Raw genomic sequence first — 12,265 nt, forward strand, 5'->3', positions numbered from 1 at the left:
CAGTATTGTTATTTTTCACTTTTTTTGCTTCGGAATACATATACAAAGTATGAACTAGTTTTTTTTTTTTTTTTTTTTTTTTTGTGTATTTGTGTTGAAGTGGTGCTGAATTATGGATTCGATATTATGCATTTTATATGTTGTGAACATGTCAAAAGTAAATATGATTTAAAAAAAAATGTGTGAAATTTGCAGCTATATACGAGAGTTTCTGACTTTTTTTGTCATTTTTCAGCCTAGGCCCGATCCGACCCAAAACAAATATAGGTTTAGTTTGGTCTGATTTTAGATTTTAAAAAATGTCAATTCCGTTCCAGTCTGTATCAAAAAATAATTTCTGGATTTGACTCGGTTTCAGCTCAATACCAAAGATCAGGAAAATAAAATAAAATAAAATAAAAGAGGCTCTAAGGTCCTTCCTTGTTGTGAATTTCCAGTTTCTAAGAGCAAAGTAAAGGAGGGAGAATAAATGAGATTTCACTTATTATTAATAAATTATAGCTATAACTTTTCTTTTGGCGTTACAGCCTAAAAATTACACTAGATTTTTTTGTCGGTATAGACAGAGCACAAGCAAAGAAGCAAACTAAGGAAACCTAGCCTTTAAAGGCATGGCACACTAGGAGATAATGAAGTAGAAAATCCTTGAACGTTCTTGCACTGGGCAGAAACCTTCTTGCCAGGAACAGATGAAGTTAAGTCTATGTTATCCATTACAATGTTTTTGCAACCAATTTGATCGTCACAGTCCAAGGTAATGGCTGTTTCCCCAGCAACAGATCCCCGAATGTTACGGAATGTCACATCGCTCACTTTTACAGCACTTCCTTGGCTTGCTTGAGTTCCAGTTCCAGCAATGCTCTTATCAATATACTTCTGGTCTATAATGATGGGGTTCTTGACTGCTTGAATTATGATATCCTCAAAACTGATGTTCCTAGCATACCCTGACCCGCCCTAGTTTTCATACAAATCACATTGAATCGAAATGGTTAACTAACTAAATAATTTGAAAAATTACGGTGTAATGTTTGAAAATCACAACAATTATTTTTTCATTCTTACTTGCCATGTCTTGATTCTTGCTCCATTATCTGTTCCCTTCAGGGTGCAGTTTCTCACTTGCACATCTTCCACTGTGTTATAAGCACCTTCCTTACCAAGACTTCCAACACTACATGCATGTACACAAATATTAAAAATGAGAGGGAGAGTGGTGTATAGGGTTTATGGTTCATGGTGGGAAACATGGAAACTTGAGAACTAATTACCTTATACCATGGCCTGGACCACACATAACATTAGTAATGTTGATACGAGATGAACCAGAAATGATTGCAATACAGTCGTCACCTATAAACAGAAATTATCAACACATAATCAATTATTTACAACAAAAAAAAAAAAATGTAAGAATAGTGTTGAGGAAATTTAATTCCAGTACCAGTGCCTATAAAAGAATTGTGAATGTTAATATTGGTTGATCTAGAGATTTTAATTCCATCAGTGTTTGGACTTTCATCAGGAGCCCTAATAAGGATATCTGAAATTTGAACGCCATTGCTGCCCATGATGAATATATGGTTTCTCGGACTATTAATATGTGTAATATCACTCAAGCGGAGACCATCACACTTGTAAATATGGAGAACCTACATTAATATCCCAAATGAATAGTTCAATATTATTTGGTTAAAAATGGATAACAAAACGACAAAATGGAACCGAATATTTCCCTAGACACAAACATGAGCAATACATCGTCAAGTTTTTAATAAGACATTGTTGATCTGACTTACAGATGTTGGTCGTTGGCAATTTGAATTGTCGCAAACTTTCCACCAAACATCACCTTGACCATCAATTTGACCTCCTCCATTGATTATCAGCCCTTGAACATCATTAAACTGAATCCATTTGTCCTTGTTTTTCCAAGCATTTATATTATTTGGTGCAACAATGTTCCCACTTAGCTGTGTTACACAGATTTAAGATGATAAGTATTACAAACCAAAAAAAAAAACTGAACATGCAATTTACTTGATACTAGTATAAAGTACTTTAAACACCAACTAACTCCTTTCACAAAAAAAAAAAAAAAACACCAACTAACTATGAAAAGGGTCATTTCTTTTTTTGATTGTATAATAGCAGGTCAGCAATTGTTTATCCTTCTTTGGAATTGAGAAATTTCCAACTTATATCACTAGACCAACTTCTTGTGGCCAAAATGATCAATTTTTGTTATATACCTGAAAATTTACACTTGCAGCCTTGCAAGGTCCTTTAAACTCCACAGAATTGAGCAAGAAAGTGTTGCCCTTTGGTATAATAAGTGTAGGGATGCCTTGAGTGGATCCACAAACATCTCCCCATGCTTTTAGAAAGGCCTTTCAGCAAAACAAACAGACAAAATCATTAAGAAGAGGAAAAATATAAACAAAAAAATTAATTAGCCAAACCTGTGTTTATATGTCATACATACTTGTGTATCATCAACTTGGCCATTCCCAACAGCGCCATAATTCATCACATTGAATTCGCTTTTTGCAAGTGATCTCCATGGATCTGGGAATGCCTGTCAACAAACAAAAATCGCAGAGAATGAAGATGAATTAATTAAAATTAACATAACTAGATTTATTACAATAATATAAGCTTGCTAGCGAAATGATTTGGGAATATATGTACTTGTAAATCATCATCGGTTTGGCGATTTGCAAGAGGACGATAATACTCTTTGAATGTATTTGGGGTTGCAAAAACATCACCATACTCATTATCATGAAATGAATTTGATGTCGCAGCAGCAACTTGATCACCATAATAACCAATGGCACCATCGTCTCTTAAAGTATATGTTGTGGGAAAACCATTAAGTCTGGCACATGAACTTGGTGAAGGTGAAGCAACCATAATGATCATGAACAAAAACATCGTAGCAAGTATTCGACCCTCCATAGTAACTCTAGCTAGCCAGCTAGCTCAAACAACGAAAGAAATGAAGAACGAAGGAAAATGCTAGATATGGATGCAAAAATGATTGAGATGAACAAGGAGGAGTTGTGCGTGGATATCTATATAGTGGATCTTCCTATGTCATTGCCGAAATTAATGGAGGAGATTAAGATGATAGACAAAGATAACATTCCTGGTTTAATTTGATGAAAAATAATAGCAACGATTTCCTAGCTGATATTGGTGCAGTTGCCTAATTCTTCCAGGTGATGCAATATCAAACACATCAATTATGCGATTTGCTAACTCTTAGTTTTTTCTCAAAAAAAGTTTTTTTGGTTAGCCAATCACGAGTCAACACACTAAATCAACAAATCTTCAATCTCATTATTAATAAAAATGTTTAGTACCTTTCAAAAAAAAAAAATTGTTTAGTAATAATTGTACCATGATATTTGGGTTACTTAATCAATAATCAACTCTTGTCTGTAAATTAGAAGTTAAAAAGAAAAATTTGAAGTCCTACGTTAATTTTTAACCTAAAATTTAGGAAACAATTAAAACATGGAGAGTATAAAGGACATCGATACCCTATTGATTTATTACCATGCAACAAAACCAGACTTGTAATTCTGCTTAAGATTTTATTTAGGAGAAAGAAATTCACACTTACTAATTTGCAATCTATACTTATAAAAAACTCAAAATTTAAGGTACTGAAAATAAAAACAGAATGTGGATTGTAAAATATGGACCATAAACGTAAGATTTTATTTAGAAGAAAGAAATTCACACTTTCTAATTTGCAATCTATACTTATAAAAACACAAAATTTAAGGGCTACTGAAAATAAAAATAGAATGTGGATTGTAAAATATGGACCATAAATTTTACTCCTTTATTTATGGAGGCTGGATCAATGACTCCCTAATTTATAGTCAAAATTAAACTCCAATTCCACTCCATTATGTTAAATGACTATTGGTGGCTGAAATTAAATGTCAATTAAGGAAGAGGTAAAAAGAAAAAGCCAAAAAAACTTGGTGAGCTGTGACATATTGGTAAGTTATAATTCCAACATTGTAATAGTCATGAGTTCAATTCTCACTGATATATGTAAGGGTGAGGTGAGGTGAGTTTTTTTTTTTTTTTTTTTTTTTTTTTTTAAATTATCACCATACAATAAAGTTGCCAAATATGTAGGGTGTATATTCTTAACATTGAATGAACAAAGAGCAGCGCGGTGGACATCTTCTAAAGGCACCGGACCATAAATTCGAATGTTGGGTATTGAACAAAGACTTATATATATATATATATATATATAGGCTTGCTCACCTAAGGGACTGTGAGGGACAGATGTATCTCAACCACATGTATTAAATATAAAAGCATAAATTATAATACCTTAAAACTGTGCATTTATTTTCAACCGTCAGATTCACTTGTCCCTCACAGTCCCTTAAAAACTGTCCCTTAGTTGAGCAGGCCCTTACACAAACACACACACACACACACATACAGCCATTCTCAGGTGCGGACGTCCGTACCTAAGCAAAAGGTACGGATTTCCATTTCCCCCCCCCTTCCGATCACACATTTAGATCTTAACCGTTCAGTTTTTAGGTCATAATGTATAGATCATCTCTGCAAAATTTCAGTCAAATTGGTGATCTTTAAGGCATTCAAAACTGCAATTTACAACAATGAATACGAACGGTTCCTGTTCGACAGATTCGGAACCGTTCGTATTCATTGTTGTAAATTGCAGTTTTGAATACCTTAACAATCACCAATTTGGCTGAAATTTTGCAGAGATGATCTATACATTGGGACCTAAAAACTGAACGGTTAAGATCTAAATGTGTGATCGGAAAGGGGGGGGAAATGGAAATCCGTACCTTTTGCTTAGGTACGGACGTCCGCACCTGAGAATGGCTGTATGTGTGTGTGTGTGTGTGTACAGATCCTATCCAGAGCGAGGCCTCGCTTTGAAATTTCAGAGCGAGGTTAGGGTTTAGGGTCGCTTTTCGGTCACATATCCACATCTTAACCGTTCAGTTTCTAGGTACTAATGTATAGATCATCTCTGAAAAATTTCAGCCAAATTGATGGTCGTTCAGGCATTGATAACTGCCTTAAAGTTAGTACGGTTCAGGTTGGACAGATTCAGTTCATCCATTGGTTTATGCGAGTTAGATACCTTAAAGACCATCAATTTCGTTGAAATTTTGCAGAGATGATCTATACAATAGTACCTAGAAACTGAACGGTTGAGATGTGGATATGCGACCGAAAAGTGACCCTAAACCCTAACCTCGCTCTGAAATTTCAAAGCGAGGCCTCGATCTAGATAGGATCTGTATATATATATATATATATATATATATATATATATATATATATATATATATATATATTTATATTTGGTCAGCTGTACATTATATTCAATTCACAATGTTATATATCAAAGTTAAGTCCTTATGATAAATATTAAAAAGTTGCATATAAAAAGTTGGGTAAGCATGACTTGCTTGCGCCCACTTACTTTTCTTATATAATCGATTTTCACAAAGGAAATAAAATTGTTCATAGATCTATAAGCAACAATTTAGGGGTGGGTAAATGTTGAGCTAAACTCAAGGATTGAAATTTCTCTGAAACTGCCAAAATTTCCATCAAAATTTCTGTAATTTTGAGTACAGAAATGAAATTCATATACTTTGTTATTTCCGTCAGAAGTTTCTTGAAGTTTTCCTTTCATTTCCACAAAATTCTTATTTTTTGAAATATCTACACATAAATAGCGTATATAAAAAATTCACACCAAAATTTTGTCTTAAATTTTCCCGACAATAACTTGTACTTCATAGAGAAAATATTGCCACATGATTTCATCGCAATCAAGGTTGAATACACAAGGAAGACGCAATGTGCATATGTCTCAAAATGATTTTGAGTCACTTTCTTCGAGTTTTGGCTCAATGGATATATTGATATAATAACTCAGTATAGTGATATCACCAACCCATTCCATTCTCATTATCCTCTTGAAATGAGTCCAACCTCATAAAGTTCTTACGAAATTGGATCGAGTTCACAAAATGGAAGCACATATGGTCTTTTTGATCATTATGTCGTAGGCTTCATAGAATGAAATACCATATTAGGAAGAGATTATTATGTCCGATATATGTCCGATTTATGGATTGCATGTAGGAAGACTTGATCATTATGTCCGATTTATGGATTTTATGTAGGAAGAGATCAACAAACATATAACACCCATGTGATGAAGTACCAAAATTGATATCAAAATTCATGTACTTAGGAGTTGTATTGTATGATACTAAATGGAAGCAGTCCAATCAGCTAGATCGAACCCCATCATAATAGCTCTTATTATTAGTACTTTATATTACATTTTTTATATTGCTTTTGTTGTACTTGTTCCTTTTCATTCATGGGGTTTTGGTATTACGTCCCCCGTTGTATTTCTCTAATTATTAGTAAAAAACAATGCGTGATGGTCAAGCCTCTCATTGGGTTATATATATATATATATATATATATATATATATATTTATGTTAAAAGAAAAGCACATTATGTGCCTTCGTCAAAGAAACAGACGAAGAATGAATCAAGGAATTGCAATCACATCACAATCAGTATTTACTATCATTATTGTAATTGATGTTAATCGATATTTCCATTGTAATTCCATCCCTATATAAAGGGGCTATGAAATGAAATGAGTAGACCAATTCCAATTCTCAATTTACGTTTACACGTTATTAGCACGCTCAAAGCCAATAACCAAGAAAAAATAATTTTCTAGTTTCTTTCTTCTTCCCGTCAAAAAATAAACCCAAACCCTAGAAGAGAAAAAAAAACTTTCTCTTCCTTTTCTTTCTGCCGCAATTCCAAAAATAAAAAAAATAATTCTTTTCTTCTCCAGCAGCCCTTCCCTCCCAACCCCAGCCCCGCGCGGCCCATCCAGATTGGCCTCACCTCACCGGCCAAGACCGCGCCCAGCAGCCTCCCACAACCGGCCTCTCAACTGCACGCACTACTGCGCACACCACAGTGCCTAGTCGCGCACCAATAGCAGCATCCCCGTACCCACCTCACCAACCTCCATCTCGATCTGGCGACCTGCCCACTCGATCCCAGCAGCACCGGCCTTGCAGCAGCGCCTTTGATGTGGCCCCTCACCTAGCAGCACGCTCGCCCACGACCTGAGAAGCCTAGGTCGATTTCGATCTACCAAACCCATCTGCAAACCAGACGGAGGAGGAAGAAGAGAGAGAGAAAAAAAAAAAGGAAAAAAAAAAAGAAGAAGAAAAAGAGAAAAAAAAGAGTGTGACCCGGCCCAACAAAAAAAAAAAGAAGCAAAAAAACAAAAAAAAAAGAAGAGAGAAAAAAAAAGGCCCAAAGAAAAGAGCAGGCCTAGAGAAAAAGAAACAGATAACAAAGAAAAAAAAAACAAGAACAAGGCCCACTGCTGAAAAGAGAGAGGAAGCGGCCCAGTTTTTCTCAAGCCCAAAAACATCACTACACACGCCTGCATCAACACACGCGTGCGCTAGGATTGTTTTATTTTCTCCAAACCAAGTATGTTCTCTTTTATTTATTTAATTTCATACTATGGTATAATGATGGGATCTGGTTTTCTCGGGTCTGCGGCTCTGTGTCTCTTCGTCTCTATTTGAAGGAGAGCGTGTATCCACAAGGGCTTCGGTGGCTGAGAGTAAAAGGAAATGGAGCTGCCACGTGTAGGCAGCCAATTGGCTCAAGGCAAAGCATAATTAAGCCATTGCTTAATTAATGAACCAACACGTGCACAGCAAGCAGATTCCACTCTTCTCCTTTTCTTGTATATTTTTTTCATTTCTTTTCTTCTTTTTCTATTTCTTCATTTTCTCTCAATATTTATATATATATATATATATATATATATATATATATATATATATTCAAATCTTCTCCGCGATCTCAATATATTTTCACACCAACCATCCAGGAAGTAGTCGGGCTTCACTTCTCTCGCTGACATTGACCATGGTTGACCGGAGCCACTATTTTGTCTTTTTGTCGGAAAATCAATTTTGCTCAATTTTCCACCATTTTCTCTCGATTTCCGCAATTTCACTTATTTCCTACATAATAAATAAAATTGGATTAATTACATTATAATTGGCTTAAAGATTAGCTTATTTCTAGTGTTTTAGATACAATTACATGCATATAAATGCGTGTCATCATATAATTAATTGTTTATTATTAAACTTTTGAGCATGTTTAATTAGATAATATTGATTTTTTTTTAAGCATGCCTTGTTATTTATGTTTTATATAATTATATTTAAGCATGATTATATATATTTTATTATATATTATTTATGAAATTTTGAGCATGTTTTGTGAATTTTATTTACGTTTATTATTCCTAAGCATGTTTTTATTTTATGATATTTTTTATATTTTTACGCATGATATATTATGTGTAGCATATATTTTATTTTATATTTGTGAAATTTGAGCATGCCATGTAATTTATTTTTATATATGCTATGTTTAAATGTGCTATGGTTATTCCTTATTTAGCATGCTTCATATAAATTGCATCTTGCCATGATAATGAAAATTCATGCGCATTATAAACACATAATTACCGTGATAAAGTATTTTCACATAGCATCGAAAAAAATGTGACCATTACGAATCTTGGTATTGCAATCTAATTTATATTTTTGGAAAATAATTCACTTGGATGTCTTTATGGCTGCGTAATTTATATCTTCCCTCTTGTTTATGTAGATGGCTGATCCAACTCGACCTGCCTGAATTTGACATTTTAGACTCAGAAGGACTTGAGTACCATCGTTGGGTTTCCGATGTAGAAACTGCCTTTGTGGCACAAGACTACTCTGCCACCATTACCGACCCCAAAGACGATGTACCGTCTAATAAGGTGAAAGCAATTGCCTTAATGTTTCTGAAGCGACATATTGATCATAGCCTACGCTGGGAGTACCTTCAGTTGAAGACACTCAAAGAACTATGGGATGCCCTTAAGGGACGTTTTGGGAACATTCATGACACTTTGCTCCCAGAACTGGCCGTTCAGTAGAATGGAATCCGCTTGCTTGACTACAAAATTGTCAATGACTTCAACAAGGACATGTTGCGCTTAAAGGCACGTCTAAATTTCTGTGGAAAGGAACTCACAGAAGATTATATGATCTAGAAGCCTCTTTCCACTTTTCCCACTTCAGCACTTATACTAGCGAACCAGTATAGGCTGGAGTATGACAACATAAGAATCACAACCTTCAATGAGCTGATCAACCTACTGCAAGTGGCTAAGAGGCATAATGAGATTCTCTTGAACAACAATGTCAGGCCCACTGGGACAAAGAAAATTTCCGAGGCTAATTATGGAAAAATGAAAGGTGGAAAGAACCCCAATGCATAAGGGTTTGGACGTGCTGATCCCTACTCACGTGGCAACAATGCACCACTTGGCAAGGGATGTGGGGGTCATGGTATGGGCCGTGGAGGCCCTCCCAATGTATAGCGCAAAGATGGTGGTGCTGACCCTAGTGGACATGGAAACAAGGTGCAAAGGGCACCTAAGAACTCTTCAGTCAAACAGGATAGAGTTGGCAATGAACCATGCAATAGGTGTGGAGTCATTGGGCATTGGGCATTGGTACAAGAACTGCCAAGGAACCAACATAGTTGCAGCCACTTACAAGAGGTATAGGGAGTCTAAAGAACAAGAGGCTCACTATATGGAAGAAGAAAGTCATTGTCACGCCCCGAATTTTGAATAATTAAATTCAAATCCGAAACGCTAGAACAAACACAAGAAAACACATATAGAAAATTTTTCATTTAAACTAAGTAACAAACAAACTGAACTCACAATGTCAATACCGACTCGTTCTTTAGAATCACATATTACATTACAAATAGTTTACAAATCAAACTGAATATCAATTCAACGTGTAACCACTCTCACTAACTCACTACACAGCGGAAGACTACAAGTATAAGCGCCCTTCTACACCCACGTGACTGAAAGTCCACCTCAGCTTCGATAACGATCACCCGATATTCTAACCTGCACAATAACCCCTACACCATAGAATAGTGCACCGGGAATGTAAACAACAAACCCGGTAAGCTTTTCAGCCCGTATGAGTAAACTCAAATAAAGTGACTCACGTCACGCATGCTTATAATTTCTCAACTCGTGAGAAGAATTAAAGCAACAACATTTAATTTCACAAAACACAACCAAACATACAAAACCATCCTTCAATATCATGCTCAACAATTTCAACCCAACTAAAAACCCACATGCTCTGTCTCTCAATTCATTTTACGTCCTCACAATCTATTAGATCACTATTCCTTTGCCTCAACGGCACAACCAGGAAATCATACTCATTTCCCCCAACATAACGCGGTTGCCAAAATCATGCCATCCCAACTCATTTATCAATCACTACAGATCACAACCCACAACTGTACCCACAATAAGAATTTAGCAAAATCAATAATTCCTGCATAGAAACTTAGTTCATGAGATCACATGAAAACAAACAAAAGAAATCATATAAATCCCTGCATAGAGTTTAGTTCAGGAATTTACATTAAAACAAACAATACATAAAACAGTAATCCCTGCATATAACTTAGTTCAGGAGATTACAATAAAGCAAACAATACAAAATGCAGTAATCCCTGCATATAACTTAGTTCAGGAGATTACAATAAAACAAACAATTAGAAGGAAAAGGAAAATAAATGAAGAAGTCAAACAACTCACACTAGAGTCGATAATCACCCATCAACACCAAACTAAAGTCGATAGTCGATGTTCACCCATCGACTTTGACTAAAGTAGATGATCACCCATCAACTCCAAATAAATCATCTCACAACATGACTCGTTTTCAAAACTCGACATCCTTACCCCTTAAGGTAACATACATCACAAAAGTGATAAAAAATCATATTATCCCAACTCACCCATAATATGAAAATCAAGTCCCTCTTGAACAATAAAAGAAAGAACTCACACGACACTCTCAATTAAAAACATGTATTCAAAGGCTTCATGTAATTTTCAAAGGCTTCATGTAACCCTCGTGTTACTCCCCTGAAATACAAATAAAGACGTGTTTTCAAAGGCTTCATGTAACCCTCGTGTTACTCCCCTGAAATACAAATAAAGACGTATATTCAAAGGCTTCATGAAACCCTCGTGTTACTACCCTGAATATACAATGGCAGACAGACTAAAGCTCTAACTGAATCGTAGCCTGTCACCTCGGCCGAGGTTCAAACCTACGATAATGATTGCCTCTGTCACTACTTGTGACCCGGATCCATAGATCCGAAAACATTTAAAGTCCCACGTGACTCGAAACTTTAACGAACTCGACTACTCATTCAACACAATAAGCAACAGTTCAAAACGATATTCTGAATAAATCACAATTCACTTATATCACAAAATCATCTTTTATTTCCAAAACCATATATTTTCCTCAACATCACATTGCACAACAATAGTAAACTACACACTCGATCAATTCCACCAAGATATATATATTTCTGACATAAGTAAATGCTCGAAATAATAATCCAAATAAAGTCACCATTATTTCCTCACCCAATGCCACACCATTCAATACATATATTTCCACGTAAATATATATATACGTAGTCATTCACGCAGGAATGACCACTAATACCAACTATAGTTTTATATATTATTCCTCTCGAAAATCATTTTATATCAAAACATTGTTTTAACCTACCCATGAACCGTTGTCGATCAAGTTCATATATTTTAAAACAAATAATTTGTTTCGAAAATGATTTAACAATTAAACAAGTAATTCCGAGAAATAAATAAATCCGTTCGTAAATGAACCACGTGAGATTTACTCACCTCCAAATCCAGCTGCGTCTTCTCTTACAGCCGAGATAAAGTACAGAACACACTCCATCAATCACCTAAGTAAAATGCATCACAACTTAGTATACGGATCGAAAACGATTAAAGTTCAAACCCCCGTTGAACTAAAATCCCCAAAAGTAATGCCAATCGAGGCGAAACTTCATCCGAGACCACCCGAGGCCTCCGAAATACTTATACGATCAATATAAAAAAACTACAAGTCAATTGGACGGCCGAATCCTCACGGATCGAAAACAGATCGAACCGAAAACCCTAAAACTTGGAAAATTCATAACATGCTCATACGATTTCCAAAAATTACAAAC

General features: G+C 35.3%; 1 protein-coding gene across 1 annotated transcript; it reads right to left on the bottom strand.

Moving 5' to 3' along the window:
• Nucleotides 1–603: 603 nt before the first annotated feature.
• On the bottom strand, nt 604–2,961 carry LOC133716264 (probable polygalacturonase At3g15720). The gene is made up of 8 exons (XM_062142974.1): nt 2,692–2,961; nt 2,486–2,578; nt 2,253–2,390; nt 1,800–1,973; nt 1,445–1,652; nt 1,272–1,353; nt 1,066–1,174; nt 604–957 (listed from the first exon to the last, which is right to left on the bottom strand). Exons 1-8 carry the CDS (start codon nt 2,959–2,961, stop codon nt 604–606), a joined length of 1,428 nt encoding a protein of 475 aa, XP_061998958.1.
• Nucleotides 2,962–12,265: the final 9,304 nt, after the last annotated feature.

Source organism: Rosa rugosa, chromosome 6 (genome assembly GCF_958449725.1).
Source record: "Rosa rugosa chromosome 6, drRosRugo1.1, whole genome shotgun sequence".
In the NCBI taxonomy this organism is placed as follows: Eukaryota; Viridiplantae; Streptophyta; class Magnoliopsida; order Rosales; family Rosaceae; genus Rosa; species Rosa rugosa.

Bases quoted from the DNA above. Each gene is read 5' to 3' on its own strand.
- LOC133716264 (XM_062142974.1), bottom strand. From the start codon at position 2,961: ATGGAGGGTCGAATACTTGCTACGATGTTTTTGTTCATGATCATTATG. The intron at 2,579-2,691 runs GTACATATATTC...GTTTGTTGACAG, and splicing joins AAACCGATGATGATTTACAA to GCATTCCCAGATCCATGGAG. The intron at 1,653-1,799 runs GTAAGTCAGATC...ATATTAATGTAG, and splicing joins ATTGCCAACGACCAACATCT to GTTCTCCATATTTACAAGTG.